General features: G+C 46.6%; 1 protein-coding gene across 2 annotated transcripts in view; it reads left to right on the top strand.

Annotated features, from left to right (window-relative positions):
* The first annotated feature begins 22,625 nt into the window (after positions 1–22,625).
* The window catches only part of LOC311231077 (paxillin-like), a 118,448-nt gene continuing 116,755 nt past the window's right edge, over positions 22,626–24,318 (top strand). For both annotated transcript variants that reach the window (XM_084317555.1, XM_084317554.1), the window contains exon 1: positions 22,626–22,811. In XM_084317555.1, coding sequence (XP_084173681.1) covers positions 22,799–22,811 — 13 coding nt within the window. In that variant the 5' untranslated portion in view covers positions 22,626–22,798. The remainder of the gene's footprint in view (positions 22,812–24,318) is intronic.

Consider the following 24,318-nt stretch of genomic DNA (forward strand, 5'->3'; position numbering starts at 1 on the left):
TCCCAAGAGACCGCCGGACTCACCCGAACACGCACCCCAACCCCGCTCAGCCGCACACTGCGGTCTTTACCTTCTCAGCTGCTGCGAACCACAGGTCAATTCCAGCCTGCCCTACCCCAATCACCCGGGCTGTGGATATCTCAAGATAAATCACATCCAATAGAGTTAGGGACCAGTTAATCATTGTAAGCTTCTCAGGCTCCTTCCATCTCATTGCTATCAGCTTCTTCGCTGCTGTGACGCCCGCTAGGACAACCCTTTTCAGTTGTACGGAAGCGGGTAGTGTCGTTATATCGTTCAGGAGTAGCGTAACAGCTGTGAATGGGATAGTTAAGCCACACAGATCTGAAAGTTTGTCCGTTATTGACCTCCAGAAGCGGGCCACTGGTGGGCAATCCCAATACATATGCATATAAGTGCCCGTGGCCTTCTGAGAGCACAAAGTGCACCGAGAGTCGGTTATCAGTCCCATAGCATATAGCTTCCTAGGTGTAAGATAGGTCCTATGAATATAATTAAAATTAATTTGCTGGTGATTGGGGTTGCGGGAAGATAATGCCACATTTGCCCAAACATCATCCCAGTCAAACTCGGGGTCCAACTCCGGGATATCCACACGCCAGATTGTATCCAATGATACATTTTTATACGTGGATTGAATTAAGAGCGTATAAAAGTCGGAGACAAACCCTCTGGATGTCGTCCTGTCCACTATGAGCCTGAGGAAGGGGTGTGGGTGCAAGGCTTGAGCCCACGGTACGCCATGCGCCCTCAGTGCTGACCTTAGTTGAAGGTAAAGAAAGAAGGACTCGCCGGGAAGATCATAAAATTCTCTTAAGTCCTGAAACGCACGGAGGCCGTTCTTATCATAAATATCCTCCAGAGTATGCACTCCCCTCCTTTGCCATTGAGGAATATTAACCGGCTTGTGTCCAACAAGTAATTGCTGGTTATAAAAAATTGGAGAGTCCAGGTGCCATGGGCATTTAACCCCACACGACCTCTGTACATTACGCCACGTTTGGATCACGTGAGTTATGATCGGTCCATACCTCAGCCGGCATTTCGAAATAGAGACAGTGGAGTACACTACATCCTGCAATCTTAGCGGAGATACCGCCGCCGCTTCTAAGGAGCGCCACGATACAGCCTCTACAGGGTCTAGCCAGCACATCAGAGGTCTCAGTGAAAAGGACCAGAAATAAAGTTTAAAATCAGGGATTGCGAGGCCCCCATCTTGTTTTCTACGTTGAGTAGTAGCCCTTTTGATTCTCGGGCGTTTGTTATTCCAGATAAACTTAGATACCATCGATTGTACCTTGCGCCAGTGGTCTATTGGAGGGGGCAGGGGGAGCATTGAGCTAATAAAATTTATCCTAGGCAGGATGTTCATTTTGATTATGGAAGCCCGGGCTTGTAAGGAGTTAGGAAGGGACGACCACCTGTCTAGATCCTGGCGTATTTTATCATAAGTACCCGTGAAGTTGTACTTAGTAGTTTGGTTCAGCGTGGGGAATATCTCTATGCCCAAGTATTTAAAATGTTCTACTATGGGGATATCAGCTGGTAGTCGTACCGCCTTGGCCAGTTCATTAAGAGGTAGGCAGGCTGATTTGTTCCAGTTAATCTTAAAACCTGACAATTTACCAAAGTCGTCGATTATCCTCAATAATTTTGTGGCCGACCGGGAGGGGTCGTCCATGAAAATCAGCAGGTCATCCGCATAGAGAGCAATTTTGTGTGGAGTATTGTTGACCATTATGGGGACGATGTCCTCCGATTGCCTAATAAATTGGGCCAAAGGTTCGAGGGAAAGCGCAAACAGTCCCGGGCTCAGAGGGCAACCCTGTCTAGAAGATCTGGAGACTGGAAAGAGTGTGGAACAGTTTTTGCCTGTCAGTATCATCGCAGACGGCGAGGCATACAGGACTTTAATCATATGAATAAAACTCTTTCCAAGACCCATGACCTCAAGTACCTTCCACAGGTATGACCACTCAAGTCTGTCAAACGCCTTCATGGCATCCAAAGACAGAACTGTGGATGGAGTTGTATTGTCTTTACTGTTATCGATTACATGCAACAGCCTCCTAAGATTATCTGCAGCCAGACGCCCCGGGATAAAACCAGTTTGATCGCAGTGTACCAATACAGACATAAATCTCTGCAGGCGACGGGCCAGCACCTTGGCAAACACCTTTAAATCGGCCCCGAGAAGACTCAAGGGTCTATAGCTACCACAATCATTGGGATATTTGTCCTTCTTGAGAAGTAAAGAAATCAACGCCATATTGACATCTCTTGAGAACTCCCCTTGTTCGATAGCGTAATTGATCATATCGAGCATCAATGGACCCAGTTGGTCCCAGAAAGCTAAATACACTTCGGGTGGAATACCATCCCAGCCTGGTGCCTTACCCCTCTGCATTTCAACAATCGTCTCCCTCAATTCTACGAGAGTAATCGGTCTCCCCAGTTCCTTGGCCTCTTCCTCAGAAATGTGGGGTATCTCAAGCCCGCCAATGAACGATTCAAATTTAGAGTCATCAAGATTACCCTCTGAGCTATATAACTGTGAGTAAAACTCTTTAAAAGTGTCATTGATCTTTTTCGAATCAGTAGTGACTGCACCCTGGCTCGTCCTAATCGAGGGGATATCCGAGAAATGGAGGGGATATCCGAGAAATGATCATTTGAGCGTATTTTCATTGCCAATAGATGGCTAGGTCTGGAGCCGTGAAAATAGTAATTTTGTCTTGTCCTATGTATCAAGAACTCAGACTGTTGTTTAAGTATGGAGTTTATTTATTTTTTGACTATCTTACGTTGTGTGTTTAGTCGTTCATTATAGTTAGTTTGCAAGGATGCGTATAGGTCCGCATATAATGATTCCAGTCCTTCTAGCTTTTTTGACCGGGATTTTCGCAAATTGGAGGCAAATAGTGTGACATGACCCCTGATAAATCCTTTCAATGCGTTCCACAGGACCCTAGGGTCTTCTACTGTGCCAACGTTGATCTGCAAAAATTCAGCTAGTTTACTCCTGAACTCAGAACAGAAGTCATCGTTCTTTAGCAAGGTCGAATTAAAACGCCATCTGGGAGCTCTTGCGGAGAGCCTGCCAAAGGTTGCCGTAAGGAAAATCCCCTTGTGGTCTGAGAGAGCCAAGGGAACCAATGAGACATCGAAACTATCAAACATATTAGGGGACGCGAATGCATAGTCAATTCGAGAGAAGCTTTTGTGTCTGGCTGACAGGTGAGAGTAATCTTTGAGGGTGGGGTTGCATAAGCGCCAAAGGTCTGTGAGCCCTGTGTCTTTGGCCCACATCCTAAGGGCCTTAGAGGCCCGTTTTTGGTCGCTCGTTTCAGAGGGCCCGGACCTATCCATCTCCGCATCCCAGCACGCATTAAAATCGCCACCCACAATGAGAGCGTATCCATTAAGTTCCAACATATTCTTCGTGATTGTATTATAGAACGCTGAATCAAATGTGTTAGGAGCATACAATGCTATTATAGCCATCTTCCTATGCAAGAATTCAACTTTTGCTATAGTAATCCTTCCCTCCGTGTCCGACCATACATCCAAGATTTTGATATCAAGGTTACGTCTTGTAACTATGACTATTCCTTTCGTCTTATCATCGGCTGAGGATGAGGAGATAACGTGATATTGCCGATTTGCCAGTCTTGACACGTCACCTACCAATAAATGCGTCTCACTAAGGAGAGTGTTGTGAAGGATCAGATTAAACCGAATATATATATTTATTTATGGATATATATTTAATCGTATTTGTATATCGTTTGATATCCCTTGTATATTCCTTGTACATATACACTGAGTATCCCTTTAGTCTACTAACAGCCCATAATAGTTTCATTCTCTCATTGGACAAGAACTTGGCGCCAGCAGCCAAGCCCCTTGGTTCAAGTTCAATCGTGCCGACGAACATGTCGTTACTAGCCCGGTTCCGCGTAGGAATACGTCTGGCGAAATACGAATGGTACTATTTGTTCACAGCGCATATATATATGGCGCAAGTAAAGTAGAACTTTCTTTTAGTCCCTTAGCCCTTAGTTCTTTACCCTCCAACCTAGTGGCAAGACGTTAAGCCTCACCCACGATCCACGTGTGGTGCAGTATGGTCAACTTGGCCTTAGAATGGCATTGAGACATCGTGTGGATTAATAGTTGAATTGTCATAGTTTGGCACTATACCGTCGAGTGGGACGTATTTCTATTAAGTTAATAATAGTCTATTATGTATGGTGCATCGTTCGGTTAGAGTTATACAGTGAGTAGTACCGCTTTCATCCGAGGAGTTCTGGGCTAGGACGAGTGGGCCTGCACATTGGATTACATTACCCGGACGACGGCGAGCCCTACACGGCTTGGATTATCTACTTGCTTTGGGTGCTTTGATTTATGCCATGGATAACAGCCAACACTGGTGAGTGTTGGAACTACCCCCCGAGAGGAGTCCAGGTGAGACGGCGCTCTACCCCGAGTGAGGTCGCCTCACGTCTCTTCGTTGTGGACCGGCAGCTACCGTCTACAAGAGGGCCCAACTGTATTCATCTGTGGACCAAGGTTCTGTGGGCACCGTGTTCAGCACTCTGAATTCTCCCAAGAAATCGTTGGCCAGATGGGATATCGCCGGCGGCTCTCCTAACCCCCCCCCCTACTGACTTACAACCAGCAGGACCCCCCTTTAGTATATCCAGCTATAATCATTAAGTACCATCGCTATAGTTCCCTAAAGAACCAGGTTGTATACTTGCTTCCTGCGTAACCAGAGATTGGACATTCAATGTTGATTTGCCTACGAATACTCATTTGCCTTACAAGTGCATTCAAATCATAAATGTCATTAAGTGAACGTTGTATATACCCTTTGCTATATATTAAATATTCGACTTATACATTTGTGTGGACTTGGTTTCATGGTGGGAAAGTGTTCATCATATCTATATCATGTACTGTGTGGCCAGTAGTTAAAGTACATAAAGCGGTAGTGGTTTAATGATACCATACTTATCAATACAGTCAGGGAATTGTACCCCTCAGTTACAATTGGTCCTTCGAGCCGGATGGTAACTAGTGTAATATTAATATAGTGTTATTAATATTGAAATGGCCTATGATGAACACTCCACGAAACGGTCCTCCTAACGTAGAACGCCCGCGGCGCAGACGACAGACACCTCAGTACTTAGAGGATTACGCTGTCAGTCAACTACCTAGCCTTCGACAAACGGTAAACGCGGTAAAAGTAGAAAGTAAAATTATGTCTGACCTTAACGACCAGGTTACCCCGACCACAGAGGCCCTAGTGGGTTCTAATGTAACTGACCAAGCTCACGGTGGGGACCAGGAGGGAGCTGACATGCCTTTACCCCCCGCCAATACCGAAGAAGTAGTCCCCGACCAGCCCCGGGAGGAAGACAACCCTACAGAGAGAGAACTCTGCACGGAACAAGATGAGGAGAGCGCCGAGGAGATAGAGCTCCAGGACTCCCCAACGAGTACAGCCAGGAGTGGCTCACCTCTACAACCGTCTTCCCCCAGCGAAGCGGAGAGGATGCTATCACAGGCGTTCCTCGTCAGCCTGACAGCCTCTACCGAACGCGATCGACTCCAGGGTGAACGCGATCGACTTCAGGGTGAACGCGATCGACTCCAGACGCAGCAACGGAGCGAAGAAGAGCGCATACGCCTGGAGATGAGACGCCTTCAGACGGAAGAGAATATGGCAAGAGACCGAGCAGACACCCAGCGCGCCGCTGACGGTGCCCAAAGAGAGGCAGAGCGCGACCTCGCTCTCATCCAGCGCGAAACCGAGCGCGACAGACTACAGGGCGAGCGCGACAGACTACAAGCGCAGCTAATGGAGCAGCTGATCACCAAGGCAACACCCTCTCCCTCCGCCAGGGGTTCAAGGAACTCGTCGAGACAACAGTCAAGGGCAGCATCCCCTAACCGAGCAAGCGACCCTGAACTTGACCAACAGACCAAGCCTATACCCCCCGCAGACCCCCTTCCCCGACCGGTCCAAGCGAGACCCAGCTACAAGGAAGGAGCGGCATACACTGCGGAGAAGCTAAATAAACGACTACAGGATCTAGAGGACCTGATAGAAGAAGAAGAGGGAGAGGAGGAGAACCAAGCCCGACGACAGCACAGTACTCCACCGGACCAGGAGGTCCAGTACAGCCCAGGCTATACCCCCGCGGCGCTGCGCTACAGACCCCTGACTCTATTCACGGGTGAGCATGACGCACAACCAGCCCCGAGGAATAGCACCTGGACCAGCGGGCCATGGTACCCTGCCGGTACCAGCCCACAGAGAGGCGCAAGAGGAGACTCGCCTAGGAGGCCTCTCCCCCAACGCTCGCCGATGTATCAGCCATCCACGGCGTCATACATTGGCACACCGACGTTTCCAGACTTCACCTATGAGAATCGAGCACAGTACACGGAGCTCCGGATGTGCTTAGAGACAATGATGGTGGATGTCGCTGATGAACGCCACAAGTATGCAATATTACTGAAGCACCTGAAAGTACCCCGAGCGCACAATATAGCGCTAGCCTATGCCACCTCTACGACCCCATACACCGCGGCTCTAGCAGCGCTGGACCAGAGATATGGACGTATATGGGATTACGTAATCCAAGAGATAAGGCATATTGACCGCCTACCCCCAGCAACAGACAATCGCTCATTAGACGACCTGTCTATAAAAGTGCAGTCCCTGGTAGGGATGCTGGGAGCGCAACGAGAAAAGGGTATGCACGAGCTATACGCCAACTCTAACGTCGAGAGGATTTTAGAGAAGCTGCCACCCGCCAGACAAGAGCGCTTCAGGCGGCAGAGAGACCACCGTGATCCTAACGGTCCCGAACCATCCCTCCTCGATCTAGCCGACTTCCTGGCGAGAGAAGTCAGCAGCCTACGACTGGATACGTTCGTGCGGAGCACACCAAGCTCCAGAGAGGGACCCAGGAGAATAAACGATGGAAGAAGATCGGTGACTGTCATGCACCAATCAGAATCAGTACCGAGCAGTAAGAACCACAGTACCCCCTCGAGAAAAGAGAAGTGGAAGATGGTGTGCCCGTACTGCGAGAAGGAACACTGGCTGTCACAATGTGACCTGTTCACAAAGATGAATGCAGAAGAAGTGAGTCAATGGATAAAGTCCAACAGGCGCTGTTACCGATGTGCGCGCAGTCACATGGCAGCCGAGTGCCGCCTAAAGAAGAGGTGCAGTCGGTGTGACGGAGCCCACCTAGATGTCCTACACGACAGTAACAGAAGAAAGCCTGCACCTGCACCATCGAGCAGCACAAAGGCAAGTGTCATGTACATTGACCCCGCCAGCAGCAGCGGCGCCCAAGTGCTCTTAAAGGTAGTCCGTGTAACATTGAGCTACCAAGATAAAGTCATGGACACTTACGCCGTCCTTGATGACGGGTCAGAGAAGACCCTTCTGCTCGCGTCCGCTGCGGCCCAGCTGGGACTGCGTGGGAGCGAGAACCAAATGACGATTCGGACAATAAGAAGAGATTTAAAGACGATAAAAGGCGAGAATGTCTCCTTCACTATCGCAGCAAGCGGGCAGCCAGAGCGACGGTATAGGATTACAAATGCTTTCACCAGCCAAGAAATAGGACTATCACAGTACACCTACCCCATCGCCAAACTGATGGATAAATATGTGCACCTGCGTCAACTACCTATCCCGCTCATAGACGGCGCCACCCCGACCCTGCTGATAGGCTCCGACCATGCAGACCTCATAGTCCCGATAGACCGGGTCCATACAGGACCCAGAGGCTGTCCTGCAGCAGTCGAGACCCGCCTAGGATGGACACTACAAGGCCCCCTCACTAAATCTCTCAACCGAACAGCAGCCACTAGCTGCCTCCACTCCAGAGTGACAGAAGAAGACACCACTCTCCTGCAGCATGTCGAGAGGCTATGGACACTAGAGACAATGCCCTTTAAGAACGAAAAGAAAGACATTCGTTCTAAAGAAGACATTTACGCCATAAACCTCCTCGAGCAGGGGACAAAGAGAGTCACAGTCAGCGGAGTGATGAGATACGCAACTCCACTCCTGAGGCGAGAGGGAATGCCCACCTTTCACGCAAAGAAAGACGCTACGGAGCGGTATCTATTGAACACAGAGCGGCGCCTAGCCAAAGACCCCGCTCAAGAGAGTGTGTACCGCGCTGAGATTGAGAAGCTAATCACAGCGGGACACGTGACAAAGATTGACATTAAAGAGGCCGATCAGACGACCGAATCATGGTACGTGCCGCACCACAAGGTCCACCACAACGGCAAGGATCGCATTGTGTTTAACTGCAGCTACCAGATCGGATCCCAGAATCTGAATAAAGAGCTCTTGCCCGGCCCCACACTCGGCCCCTCTCTACTAGGCGTGCTACTACGCTTCCGCCAGGACAAGGTGGCTATCAGCGGGGATATCAAAGGGATGTTCCTGCAGGTGAGACTAGTGGAGGAGGATAAGCCCCTACTGCGGTTCCTATGGAGAGAGAGGATCGGAGATGAGCACCCCGCCATCTATCAATGGGAAGTCCTCCCTTTCGGAACTACATGCAGCCCGTGCTGTGCTACATTTGCACTACAGAAACACGTCGCAGAGGACCCAGCAGCAGATGAAGAGGTCCGACACAGTGTGAAGAACAGTTTCTACGTGGACAACTGTTTACAAAGCGTTTCGACTCAAGAAGAAGCCGAGGCTCTCCTACTCAAGCTACGCGCCTCTCTGATCAAAGGCGGCTTTGATCTCAGGCAGTGGGCCAGCAGCGACCCGCACGTATTGCGCAGCCTCTCCCCCGCGGACAAGGCTGCCAGCAGCGAGACCTGGATGGCGACAATCCCAGGAGAAGCCCAAGAAATGACACTAGGACTAGTCTGGCGCTTCAAAACAGACTCGCTCCACTATAGACACAAACCCCTGACCACGGAGCAGGGAAGGTCGACGGCGATACCGACCACCAGACGGAGTGTGTACAGAACACTCGCCAGACAATATGACCCGTTGGGATGTATTCTACCTTACACTACCAGGGCAAAGATGATTGTACGAGCACTATGGGACAAGGACCAGGGCTGGGACGACCCAATACCCGCACCCCTTGCCTCCACATGGAGAGAGTGGGAGACGGAACTCCGCTCACTCCCAGGCGTCAATATACGCCGCAGCTACTTCCCACCCACAGTGAGGCCAGAGACATGCAAGATGGATCTACACGTCTTCAGCGACGCCTCCGAAATAGCCTATGGATCAGTGGCCTACTTGCGTGCCCAAGAGAAGGGAGGAGAGATACACACCGCCTTCATCCTGGCTCGCTCAAGAATAGCCCCACGAAAGCAACAATCTATCCCGCGTCTAGAGCTCTGCGCAGCCCTAGCAGGAGCGCATCTAGCCACGTTAATCCAACGTGAACTCACCATTCCGGTGCACAGAACAATCTTGTGGTCAGATTCCACGACAGTACTCACATGGATCAAGTCTGATTCATGCAGATACAAGGTCTTCGTGGGAGTCAGAGTCACAGAGATTCAAGAGTTAACAGAAGCAGCGAGCTGGCGGTATGTGGACACCAAACACAACCCAGCTGACGTCATCACCCGGGGAATGTCCCTAGATGACCTCAACCGTCACAACATCTACAGTGACGGACCAGAGTTCCTCAAGCTCCCGGAAGGAGAGTGGCCTACGCCCACCCCACGGGAGGCGAGTAAAGGAGGCTGAGAACAAGAAACCTATGTTCTGTGGACTGAGCACAGTCGCCTCCACAGACCCCAACATAGATGATTGCCTCACCCTACAGAGTGCGCAACTAAAGACATTTCTGTGGCACCACCCAGAGATTCAGCCCACTGCCGACATTTCAGCAGCTGACTACGAAGAAGCAGAATTTCTTCTACTACAACGAGCCCAGAGAGACTCGTTCCCCGACGAGCTAGACTGTCTACAGGGAGGAAAGCCCGTCCCATCAGACAGCAGATTGCTCCACCTGGCACCCGAGAGCGACGCCCATAATCTCATCAGAGTGGGTGGTCGTCTGCGGAGGGCCCCCAATCTACCGGATGACGTTAAGTACCCGATAGTCTTGAACAGCCGACACAAGGTCACAGAGCTGATCATAAAGAAATACGACGAGGATGTACACCACGCAGGAGCAGAGAGAGTCTTCGCGGAGATCAGACGTCGCTATTGGATACTTCAAGGAAGAGAAGCAGTGCGACGCTTCCAGCGAACCTGTCTAGACTGCCGAAAGTGGCGCGCGCAGCCCAGCATACCCCGGATGGCTGACCTACCTCCCTGTCGCCTCCGACTCGGCGACAAGCCATTCCACTCCACAGGCATGGACTGTTTTGGCCCGTTGTATATAAAGAAAGGAAGAGGAACCGAGAAGCGGTGGGGTATTGTATTCAAATGCATGACCACCAGAGCGATACATATCGAACTCCTTCCAACCATGAGCACAGACTCATTCCTTATGGCCTTCCGAAGATTCACATCACGGAAAGGAAAACCGTCTACATTGTTGTCTGATCACGGGACAAACTTCAAAGGCGAAGAAAGAGAGCTGAGAGAGAGCTTCCAAGCTATGGGCCCAGAACTTAAGACCCACCTCGCTCCATCCCAGATTGACTTCCAGTTTAATCCCCCGAACGCACCCCACTTCGGTGGAACCTGGGAACGAGAAGTACGTTCTATAAAGACAGCCCTGTACGCCGTGCTTGGGGCCCAGACTGTAGCGGAAGAAGTCCTAATGACAGTCCTCACGGAGATCGAGGGAGTATTGAACTCCAAGCCCCTCGGCTACGTCTCCAGTGATATAGCAGATGTCGACCCAGTCACCCCCAACACACTCTTGATGGGGCGGCTGGACCCTGCGCTACCCCAGACAATGTACAGGCCTGAAGAAGCGAACGGCCGAAGAATGTGGAGGTACAGTCAAGTACTAGCTGACAAGTTTTGGAACAGCTTTCTACTCCACTACCTACCGTCTCTACAGACCCGCCAGAAGTGGGTAAAAGAGAGAGACAATTTGACAGAAGGAACAGTCGTCATGATTATCGACCAGTCACTACCCAGAGCTATGTGGCCGGCTGGCCGCGTAAGCAAAGTGATCACCGGTGCCGATGGCAAGGTCCGAGCAGCTGAGGTGCTCGTCCAAGGGGTGCCGATGGCAAGGTCCGAGCAGCTGAGGTGCTCGTCCAAGGGCGAACTTACACACGACCCGTGGCGAGGCTAATAGAACTGCCCAGACTCCCAGACACTATCGATGACGACCATGACCCCACGACTTTGTGAGTTGACTGACCCTTACAGCGGACCTTGAGTGGTAGACAGTGCGGTTAATCTGTCTCTGCTTAGCTAATTAGGTGGGACTAATTAGGGGGCGGCTGTTGTGAAGGATCAGATTAAACCGAATATATATATTTATTTATGGATATATATTTAATAGTATTTGTATATCGTTTGATATCCCTTGTATATTCCTTGTACATATACACTGAGTATCCCTTTAGTCTACTAACAGCCCATAATAGTTTCATTCTCTCATTGGACAAGAACTTGGCGCCAGCAGCCAAGCCCCTTGGTTCAAGTTCAATCGTGCCGACGAACATGTCGTTACTAGCCCGGTTCCGCGTAGGAATACGTCTGGCGAAATACGAATGGTACTATTTGTTCACAGCGCATATATATATGGCGCAAGTAAAGTAGAACTTTCTTTTAGTCCCTTAGCCCTTAGTTCTTTACCCTCCAACCTAGTGGCAAGACGTTAAGCCTCACCCACGATCCACGTGTGGTGCAGTATGGTCAACTTGGCCTTAGAATGGCATTGAGACATCGTGTGGATTAATAGTTGAATTGTCATAGTTTGGCACTATACCGTCGAGTGGGACGTATTTCTATTAAGTTAATAATAGTCTATTATGTATGGTGCATCGTTCGGTTAGAGTTATACAGTGAGTAGTACCCCCATCGCTTCCTCGCGTTATCTAGAGTCTTAACCAGGCTGGGCAGACCACGTGTGGTGCTTTCATCCGAGGAGTTCTGGGCTAGGACGAGTGGGCCTGCACATTGGATTACATTACCCGGACGACGGCGAGCCCTACACGGCTTGGATTATCTACTTGCTTTGGGTGCTTTGATTTATGCCATGGATAACAGCCAACACTGGTGAGTGTTGGAACTACCCCCCGAGAGGAGTCCAGGTGAGACGGCGCTCTACCCCGAGTGAGGTCGCCTCACGTCTCTTCGTTGTGGACCGGCAGCTACCGTCTACAAGAGGGCCCAACTGTATTCATCTGTGGACCAAGGTTCTGTGGGCACCGTGTTCAGCACTCTGAATTCTCCCAAGAAATCGTTGGCCAGATGGGATATCGCCGGCGGCTCTCCTAACCCCCCCCCCTACTGACTTACAACCAGCAGGACCCCCCTTTAGTATATCCAGCTATAATCATTAAGTACCATCGCTATAGTTCCCTAAAGAACCAGGTTGTATACTTGCTTCCTGCGTAACCAGAGATTGGACATTCAATGTTGATTTGCCTACGAATACTCATTTGCCTTACAAGTGCATTCAAATCATAAATGTCATTAAGTGAACGTTGTATATACCCTTTGCTATATATTAAATATTCGACTTATACATTTGTGTGGACTTGGTTTCATGGTGGGAAAGTGTTCATCATATCTATATCATGTACTGTGTGGCCAGTAGTTAAAGTACATAAAGCGGTAGTGGTTTAATGATACCATACTTATCAATACAGTCAGGGAATTGTACCCCTCAGTTACAGAGAGCAAGGTCAATATTTCTCCTCTTCAATAGCCAAAGGACACTGGCACGCTTGTGTGGGGCGTTAAGCCCTCCTGCGTTCCAAATTAAAATATTCAATTTAGCCATGGTCGAGCTTGTATAAATGCGTAGAGAACATACCAGTGCAGCCAGGCTGAGTACAGAGGTGCTGATCCCGGCGGGCCCGGACGGCCAATCCCAGGAGTTCAGAGGAGGAACAATAGACCTGTCTCAAACCCTGCCCCTTTTCTTGATCCTCCAATCACAGCTGTCGCTTACCTCTGACTTCCTCGTACAAACTTTGTTTGTACGAGGAAGTCAGAGGTAAGCGACAGCTGTGATTGGAGGATCAAGAAAAGAGGGCAGGGTTTTGAGACAGGTCCATTACACACATATAAGACAACAGTACATAAAACACACAAAAATACCACCCCAGCTACAACCCCCCCTCCTTCTACTCTAAACCCTAACCCACCCGTCCTATTATAAGGCCCCCTATACCCACTCTCCAATCCCCACCCTATGCCCCATCCACTGAGGATGGTCATCTTCCTATCACTTCCCACTAGAGACATGGATCAATAAGACGCTCCCCACTCCAACCCCCCTCTAGATAAACCCCTGAGTAAACCCCCACTAGTCCAATAAACACAAATAATAATAAAAATAAAATTCAATAAAGATATCGGTCGAAACCCACCTGAGCCCTGGCCCCAACATGAGACAACCATAATGGTGAAAATAGCCATTATTAAATAATAACTCCACATCAACCTGCAACCATCTATTTCCGAATCTGCGCTTTAACGTCGCATTGTTATAGCCCAAAAGGGTATAGGAAAATTCAAAACAAAATTAAATTAAAGCATCCCAGCCGATAGTCTAAGGCAGGATCGGGTCACAGGTTAATTGTGCAAAATTGTGTGAACAATGTCAATTAAACAATGACAAAAAAAAGGGGAAGGGAAAAAAAAAGGGGTTATGGTCAAAGTGCACCCCTTTAGCTGTCCCTCTGATCAGGCACAACGGCTGAAATGACATAACCTATGTAAGAATAGAATTAAACACATTCATTAATTAATCCGGGGATGGTAATAGGCAACACCTGACACCACCTGTTATCATACATTGTTTCAATAAAGATATCGGTCGGAGCAGTTAGTCCAAGGTAGGATCGAATCACAGTTAAATTGCTCATTCAAATGCCATTAAAACAGTGACAATAATTATTATATAATTACTCAGCATCAACCCTGTAACCATCTACCTTGGAGTCTGCATATTAATGTCGCAACGTTATAGCATAAATGGATCACGGAAAATTCAAAACAGAATTAAGGCAAACCAGCAGTTAGTCCAAGGTAGAATCGGATCACATTTAAATCGCGCATACAGATGACATAAAACAGCGACAATAAGAAAGAAAAAAGAAAGGAAAAGAGGGTCATGGCTGAAGTGCAAGCCATATAACCATATAGCCATGAAGTGCAAGCCATACCCGACCCAACCTGTTATCATATATTGTATATGCATATTCAACCGACCTTGGCTTCTACTATGGATCCCAAAGCTCAAAACAACCTGGATATAAAAATAAAAGCATACCAGAAGTTAGTTAGGGATTCGATCACTCTTGAATTGTGCAAACCAATGTCCCTTTGAACAGCAACAGCAACCAAAATACGTAACCATTAACGGGTCTCGAATGTCTCAGCGCAGATTATAGACGAAGCCCGCTGGCTAGCCCGAGGCTAGCGCGTAAGCTAGTGATGAATCCGGATAGCACGTTAGCCTATTATGTACATTGTTCAGCTAGCTCGTTAGCTTCCAAAGAGGCGATACACAAGTACGACCATGAGGTCAGCTTTAGCAAGTAACAGAAGTCATTGGGAAGCCCCGCTAGTTGGATGGGCATTGGGCAGTTAGCATGTCTGGGCATGACAGCAAGTATTTGTGAATAGTCGGCCTAATCAATGTATATAGGCCCAAACCGCCAAGTCACTCACCCGCCATAGATATCAAGCAACAGACTCGGGTATCTCCGCAAGATATTCCTTCGCTTTAGCCAACGACCAAAACAAACGCTGACCACCGACCTTCTCCAACACAGATAATTTCGCGGGAGCGAATAACGTGGGCCTCAGGCCTAGTTTCCATAGCTTAGTCAGGACCACCTTGTATTCGCCTCTCTGTGCTTGAACCTCCGGTGTAAAGTCTTCGAAAATGGCCACTTTGTGATCGCCAAGCCTCAGATTACCCCTTCTGGTACGAGCCGACCGCATGATGAGTTCTCTCTGCTGGAGTCTGTTCAGCTTGACTATGATGGGCCTCGGCTCTTTGTTCACGCCGGGAGAAAACCTGCCCGCTCTGTAGGCCGATTCACAGACAGGAGGCGAAGGGAGGACGTCCGTCCCTAGTATTTTCTGCAGCAGTTCGGGCACGGTCTCAGAGAGACGGCCTTCACCGCTGGTCTCCGGTACTCCAACAATCCTGACGTTGTGGCGTCTATCCCGGGACTGCATCTCCTCCATTGCCGACTGTAGTTTGTTGACTTCAGCCTGCCTAGCCAACAGGGCGGATTCGAGACCCGCCATCTTCTCGCACTGTAATGATACCTCCGTCGTTAGCATGGCTAGTTCGTTAGCATTAGCCGAGGAGACAGCGTGCATCGTCTCCATCTTGTCTGTCAGCGGTACTACCGCCAGCCGTATTTCTTCTGATATCTCACGACGGAGGCTGACACAAAAATCCGCCAACACTTTCTTCTGTGCTTCAGCGATGCGTGTCTCAGAGTCTGCGTGTAGCTTGGTCATGACCAAGAGCACAGCTTCGCTTAACTCCCCGACAACGGGCGACGGTGCGGCCAGGCCCGGCGGTGATGGTTTGCTGGTAGGGGCAGTCATGGCTCTGGTTTCCACCCCCGTCATCGTAGAAAGTCGAAAAAGGTCGATGAATGTATACTAAACACGACGACCTAGCAAACAGATAAAAAACAAATAAAAATAAAATAAAGACTAATGGGGAGAAACGTATATTCAGCACGGTAGAAGGGAGCTCATGTGAAACACGTCTACTCCATGATCGCTCAGCTCCGCCCCCTACAAATGAAGACTTCTTATAGACCTCCATCAGCTGATGTCAGGTCTATTGATCTTCTAGCTGAAGTACTCTCTCGCTAATAATAAATCTGAATGAATAGTTATGGGGGATTTTAACATTGATTGGTTTTTTTTTAATTTATTGCAGCTGATCACTGATCCTACCAGGCCTAATCTGAAGAACCCCTTAAGGTCAACCTTAATTGATTTAATATTTTCTAATAAGAGTGATACAATCACTGCATGTGGTGTTTTTGACTTGGGTATTAGTGATCCTATTGTGTGTATTCCTGACACACATTTGAAGAGAACTTCTTCCAAAATGTAAGTTAGGAGACATTTAAGTAATTTTAATGACAAGGCTTTTTTTTTTACCTTTATAATAGTGATTTTTATTCTACATCTTCTATTCCAGATGTTGAAATTGCTTAAAAATTTTTCTTTTTACAAATACTTTACTGTCGGTCGTAAATAAACATGCACCTTTTAGAAATGTAGAGTAATAAATATATCCAGCCCTTGGTTCACTTCTGAACTGTCATCCTGAACTGTCATTAGTTCTCTTACTAATGAGGCTTCACACTGGACTGCTTTCAGAGTACTTAGTACTAGCACCTATTATAATCCATCTAAAATAGTAAAAGCTAATAATAGCAATTCACCTGCCTCTTTACCTTCTCATGTCAAATTTGATCACTGTTTATTTTATGATCAATGTGAAATTTTCTCTGCCTTATTTTAATCGCCATTTTGCTGCAGCTGGGCACATTTTCAAGGATGAGGATCCTGATTCTAACTGGATTCTATCCTGGATCTGTTTACTGAGCAGGTTCATGTACCTACTTCTACTCCTAATCATGCATCCCAGTTTTCTCTTCGTTCTGTGTCTCCCAGTGTGGTGCTGATTGATTGATTGATTGAAAATGTTATTAACAGATTGCAGAATGGGTACAATACAGTACAGCTCAATACACACAATTGTTAAGGGGATGCAGACCAGAGAAAGACTTGTTTACATCAGGGTCCCCCATTTTCAATTCATCATAACATATATGACATACATGACATACAGACAGTACTGCTACATCTATACATTTATGACATACCAGATTTACAAATACAGTACTGTTTTTGATACAAGAAGAGTCTAAAAAAGAGAGTATATACATTTGACGAAGAAACTGTACATTGGAGGAGGTTGGTAGGTAGGAGGTTGGTAGGAGGGGTGGAGGGGGGGTTGGGTAGGTGGGGTGGGGGGGAAACTGTACATTGCAGGTGGGGGGGGGGGGTTGGGTAGGCGGGGTGGGGTGGGGGGGGGCCGTGACTGTACATTGGATTATCGACTAAACCTTACTTGGTCCCAAGAAGAGGGTCTCGTGTATTATTGGGTTTAATAGGACATTTATTGTACATTGGAGGGGGTTGCGTTAGGACATTTACAGGGGCCAGTTTCGAATTGCAGTCTCTCATAGGTGCTCTTTGAGAGTGGTTTTTAAAGTGGGTAGTGATTCACATTCCTTTACAGCTGTGGGTAGGGCATTCCACATTGATGTGGCATAATTGCTAAACGTGTTTAGTCCCTTGTTTGAGCCGAATCTGGGTTTAACATGATTTGTGGAACTCCCTCTGGTGTTGTGATCGTGGTATTCACTGACCTTTGGGAAGTATTTTGACATGTACATGGGTACCTTAGTCGTGTAGTGTATCTTGTAGACCAGGCCCATTGCAAGTTGCTGTACTCTGTCGTCTACTCTAAGCCATCCTAGGTTGTCAAAGTGGGCAGGGGTGAGGTGGGTTCTAGGAGTAAGGTCAAGCAGTAGTCTTACCAGTTTGTTTTGAGATGTTTGTAATTTTGTTTTTAGCACCTTTGAGGTGCTTTGGTACCATGAGGTGCAAGCATAGTCGTAGTACCCTTGAATGAGTGCTCCTGCCAGAGTCTTCAGGGTATTGTTGTTTACCAAAGAGGAGATCCGGTACAAGAATCGAGTTTGTTGGTTGACTTTTTTTATTACATTGGATGCCATTTTGTCACAGATTTGCCTCTAGGATGGAGCCTAGGTATGTAATTTCATCTTTCCTTGTGACAATATTGTCACCCACTGTAACTGAGAAGCCGTCGGTCTTGCTGAGTTTGTTATTTGAACCGAAGAGAATGGACTCTGTTTTACCCAGGTGTAATGATAGTTTGTTATCAGCAAGCCAGATGCAGATTTTGCCTAGTTCCGAGCTGAGGGTTTTTTCAACCTGTAACTTGTTCTTGTCAGAGACCAACAGGGCTGAGCCTTTTGTAGGTCCAGCATGACCATGCCGCAGTATTTGCCCGCGTCCACCTCTTGTTTGATGTGGTCGTTTAAATAGAGAAGGCATGTGTCAGTGGAGTGGGATGTTCTGAAGCCAGATTGGAATTCGTAGATTAGATTTTTCCCCGTGAGGTACTTTTCGACCTGTTCGTATACTATTTTTTCCATGATTTTCGAGATGGAGGTAAGGATAGAAACAGGGTGGTAGTTGCCTGGGTCTAATTTGCTGCCCTTTTTGTGCAGGGGTGTTACTCTCGCAATTTTGAAGTCTTTGGGTACGTGTCCCTGTTTTATGGAGAGGTTTATTATGTGTGTGATGACTGGGGTGATGGCGGCTGCTGAGTCTCTGAGGAATTTGGAGGGGATATTGTCATGGCCAGTGGCCTTGTTAGGTTGGAGGGCGCTCAGTTTTTTGAGTACCTCAGCTGTTGTTACCATTTCTAGTTTGAAATCGTCTTTGCGGACCCCTAGGTTATTGTAGTAGGCTATGATGTGTTCTACCCCAAAATGCCCAGAGTGGGAGGGTAGTTTGTTTACCAGTGTTGTGGCTATGTTTGTGAAGAAAATGTTTAAGTAATTGGCTACATCCAGCTTGTCTGTGATGAGCGTGTTGTCCGTCTTTATGTTTATGTTTGAAAATCTGGTTTTGAGTTTTTTACTGCAGCCTAGTTGATTATTGAGTAATTTCCAAAGTTCACATGGTTTGTTTTTGTTTTCCTCAGTTTTGTCATTGATGAAATTCTTTTTTACAGTTTTGATGATGGAGTTTACGTAATTTCTTAGTCTGTTTCTTTCCAGTTTGAGTTCAGTCACGTGGGCTTGGAGTTCACTGCTCAGGCTTTTGGTAAGCTTTGACTGACTTTTACAAAACTCAGAGCATTTTTTGTCTCTGGTTTTCATAGCGGCCAATATTTCAGAGTGCATTCACGGCTCAGCGCGATTTTTTACCCTGGTGGTTCTTAGGGGGGCCATGTCGTTTAATATTGTTGTAAGTAAACTTCATCAGAAAGAAATTACTTCTTGTATAGCAGGGCTATTCAACTGGCGGCCCGCGGGCCAAATCCGGCCCGCGGGATGATTCTGACCGGCCCGCCAAAGATTACACGATAATAATTTTTTTTTTTTTTTTTTTTTTTTACTTTTTTTTTCCATGTCAACGTTAACACGCACAATTGAGCCAAAAGTCACTCAATTAATGACAGATTTCATTGATAAATTGAGGGAAAACTTTGCAAGTCGATTTGATGAATTTGACATGTCCAGAGAATTGATGCATTTTGTGAGCAACCCATTTGCCAATGTAGCTGCTATTTCCACAAAAGGACAAGAGTTCACATTGATGAAGGTCTCCTGCAACTTGAAATAATTGACATGCAAGCATCATCTGCTCTGAAGCAGGCACTTGAGAATGAATCCACCACAACATTTTGGATAAAGTGTATTCATGTCAAGACATTCCCCAAAATAAAAACGCTGGCAATATCTGTGCTAACAATGTTTGGCTCAACATACACCTGTGAATCCAGTTACTCTCACATGAATGCCATTAAAACAAGCAACCGTGCCTCCTTGACAAATGAGCATTTGCATCACTGTTTGCGGGTAGCCCTCACTTCCTATGAACCCTCTTTCTCTGCCATTGCCCAGTCAAAGAAGTGCAATCGCTCTCATTAGATGTGTGTATGTAGGCTAGGCCTGTCTGCCCCCCACCCCCCTGATGTTTGAGAGTTAAGAGTGGACAATAAGTGCTGATAAGATGCTGTGATTTGCTGTTGTTGCACAGACATGAAGCACTTTTTCATAAGCTCAGCTGCACTATAAATGTGTTTTTTTGTTCAAGTGTTGAAGTTAGAATGTTCAGATGCACATCATGCACTTGTTTGTTTTTTATTTTATTTTTATATTGAAATGTTGAAGAGGAGATGTTGCAGTTGTTGCACAGTCATAAATGAAGCACTTTTTGCAGGAGATGTTGCAGATGTGGCACATAAATGAAGCACTTTTTTTGAAAAGTATACTACTTTTGCAATGTAGTTAAATAAAAGTTGTGAAAATGTGGTTGCGTGTTGTGTCAAGTGTACATATATTCATAGCACGGGGAGGCGCCGTGGCAGTCCGGCCCCTGGCCCCTTGGATTTCTGACAATGTGGCCCCCTGAACAATTTAGTTGAATAGCCCTGTTGTATAGGATCAAAACCAGCTTTCCAATGTTTAGTAGAAAGAGGATTGTTGAGCAGTTGTTGATCAGTTTTGGACTATGTGGAGGTAGTCTATAGACATGCTGCTGCTTCTACTCTTAAATCTTTAGACACTGTCTAATGTCTATCATTCTGCTCTCAGATATATTACTGGTGATTGATAGCTATGACACTCACCATTGTTTCCTGTATGATAAGGTTGGTTGGCCCTCTTTTGCAGAGAGGCGTAATAAACCTTAATTGGTTTATTTTCAGCTCTTGTTGGTAAGCAACCCCCTTACATTACAACCATGTTGGATTGGAATCAGGATTCTATCAAACTTGCTCAAATTACTTGTTTGAGCAAGTTCCCCAAAGATTCCCGGAGCTTGTTCTAATTTTGGAAAAACTGCTTTCTCTTTTAGTGCTCCATACTCTTGGAACGCCCTTCAATGCACTTTAAAGTTTGATACTCTTCCAACCTTTGAGAAATTTTGTAATTGCTTTTAGTCAGCTTGTCCTGTTTCTTGTTTCCTGTTTTTATCTTATTTTAACTTTATTTTATCGTGCTGATTACTTGTTTTTATCAAATCAAATCAAATTTATTTGTAAGGCCCGACAACACATGTTAATGTCCCCATGGGCCGGACACGTCTTCTTTAAACAAGTCAAGAAGAAACATAACAATAAGTCAAGAACACCATAAGGTCCAACCAATTTAAAATAAATGCAAATAAATGAATGAATGCAAACACTCCCAGACATACCCCACGCGAAGGTAAGGAAAAACTCACTAAAACCTAACAATAGGGGAAAATGCACCACAGGCAGTGTGGAGGAGAGAAACCTTAGAAGGGCCATTCAAGGGGGGATCTCCCTTCTTAGATGTCGGTGATAGTAGTGTTGCAGGCTGACAGTTGGTAAGCATGCACTCATGTGTGTAGTGAAACACAGACGAGTGCATGCAATAGCAACTGAACATTTTGAAAAATTAAAGATAGAGCTGATAGCGATAGCAACTGAACATTTTGAAAGATTAAAGATAGAGCTGATAGCGAATCTATTTGAGGCACAGGGGCGGCGCAAAGAGGGTTGCGTCCTCTCCGTCTTAATCACGGGAAGTTCAACACTCCGGTCATCGCTCAGAGACAACCGGAGACAGGGAGATATTTTATCTCTTTTAATTGTATACTCAACATCACTGTAAATGAGGGAAACCTCAGTGTTTCATGAATTAATTAATGAATATTACCATTATTATTAGTAGTATTAGTATTAATATTAGTAAGGCTATGGGTGTAACCTTATATAATACTGACCTATCTATTTTTTATTCTGTATCTATGGTTACACATGTGGTTACCCAGGGCTATTTATTATCATTGTTAATTTGTGTGTTCCTTAATCAAACCCATTTTATCAGTATTTCTTTGAGAAAATAAATGTCTGTCTGTATCTTATAAAAGGGCCAACATGTTTCAAATAGGTCTGATTTTCTTATCTTGGATGCTCCCTGGTTCCTCATCAGACATTTGTCTGTCTGTCTGTCTGTCTGTCTGTCTGTCTGTCTGTCTGTCCGTCCGTCATCAGTTTGGAAAGAATGGTCAACCTGGAAATGTAATAAATTACCACTGTGCCAGTAATGTAATATGGTACTATTACATTATCCGTAATGGTATTACATTATCTGTAAACTGTTATTACAGTCAGGACATTTTATTACATTATTGGGTTTTATTACATTTTCAGGAGTTATTACATTATTGGGGAATTATTACATTATCGGGTGCTATAATGTCCTCAACCCCAGTCATTATAGTAATATGTGTGTTCTCTCTGTACCATGCTAATGCAATTTGCTCTGAATGATCTGTGTTGAGGAGTGACACATCTCTCTCTCTCTCTCTGGTCTCTGCCAGTGCCAATTCATGTTTTTTCGGTCAGGGATTCCAGTTTCATTACCCTGATGTCCTGCAGCAGAGACCTCCTGTACTGCCTCTCCAATATAACCTACCCTATAGCCATGTATCATTATATTGCTGTACTTTACAGCGGTACAATGTTTACAAACGGCCACTAGATGTCGCCTCGCCCCTAGATATCACCACTGAGCAGTAACTGTAAACTTGTTGGAGGCTCCAGATGGGGGCGAACTGTGCGTCTGTGTCGCGGATGTGTTCGGTGGAGCTCGCCGAGCAGCAGGGAACTTGAAAACTTGGAACTGCATTCAGTGGAGAAATCTGTGATTTGGTTCTAGGTCAGCGAGGAGCCAAACCCCTTATATAGGTAGTCATCGTCCCGCCGCGACCGAAAGAAGACTGGCCCGGTTCGCAGCCTAGAAAGAACCGATTTCCGGTACCATGGATGATTTAGGTAAGTTCGCTTGACGTGATATCGATGGTTTTTGCGAAATGTTTTCGACCTCAACGGATTCGATGTTAATGAACGGTGAACCGAACGAGCCCCGTTCAGCCAGCAGCAGCAGCCAGGGTGCAGACAGCTGTTTGTTTGGCTCGACGTCCAGCAGGTATCCAGGTCGTCGGATGATCATGATCACTAATGTGGGATCCTGCTCCACGACAGACAGAGGCCCCAGCATAGCGAACCAGGAGGGACAAAGCTCATTGTGATGGTTCGCTTGGCGTCTTTCCACTATCAAATCAAAGACACTGAAAAAACCTTGTGTTCATCATCATCATATCGCATGTGTTTTCTACGTGTCTTTCGTAACCCAGCGCGTATTTTCTGTTTGTGTGTAACTCGGGCCAGCGGTCATGTAGAGAACATGCTTCTTCTTGTGTGATGCTCGTTGATTGAGGCGAAAGTTATTGAGCTCCGAAGCCGCGGAGATCAGTCAGTGACATTATTCTGCCTTATAGCCGCATTTTGAACTCTACTGATCTGCTGCACATTGGTGGAGCGTGTTGTGTCGTGTCGTCGGTCCTTCTGCTGCCTGGGGGAACAAGAAGCACTCCTCCTGCTCTGTGGCAGTGACAGTAGATAAGAAGCACTCCTGCTCTCTGGTAGTGACAGTAGATAAGAAGCACTCCTGCTCTCTGGTAGTTACAGTAGATAAGAAGCACTCCTCACTCTGGTAGTGACAGTAGATAAGAAGCACTCCTCACTCTGGTAGTGACAGTAGATAAGAAGCACTCCTCACCCTGGCAGTGACAGTAGATAAGAAGCACTCCTGCTCTCTGGTAGTGACAGTAGATAAGAAGCACTCCTGCTCTGGTAGTGACAGTAGATAAGAAGCTCTCCTGCTCTGTGGTAGTGACAGTAGATAAGAAGCACTCCTGCTCTGGTAGTGACAGTAGATAAGAAGCTCTCCTGCTCTGTGGTAGTGACAGTAGATAAGAAGCACTCCTCACTCTGGTAGTGACAGTAGATAAGAAGCTCTCCTGCTCTCTGGTAGTGACAGTAGATAAGAAGCACTCCTCACTCTGGTAGTGACAGTAGATAAGAAGCACTCCTGCTCTCTGGTAGTGACAGTAGATAAGAAGCACTCCTGCTCTCTGGTAGTGACAGTAGATAAGAAGCTCCTGCTCTCTGGTAGTGACAGTAGATAAGAAGCTCTCCTGCTCTGTGGTAGTGACAGTAGATAAGAAGCTCTCCTGCTCTCTGGTAGTGACAGTAGATAAGAAGCTCTCCTGCTCTGGTAGTGACAGTAGATAAGAAGCTCTCCTGCTCTGTGGTAGTGACAGTAGATAAGAAGCACTCCTGCTCTGGTAGTGACAGTAGATAGGGCTGTACCGAATGCTTCGAAGCTTCGATCATAATGTTGACATTCAAATTCTAAATCAACATTCGAAATTTTAATTTTTAATACAAATTATTATTATTATTTTTTTAATCTTTTTTCTTTTTGTGTCTATTCAAT

This window comes from Notolepis coatsorum (assembly GCF_963971535.1).
Source record: "Notolepis coatsorum genome assembly, chromosome: 6".
NCBI lineage: Eukaryota > Metazoa > Chordata > Actinopteri > Aulopiformes > Paralepididae > Notolepis > Notolepis coatsorum.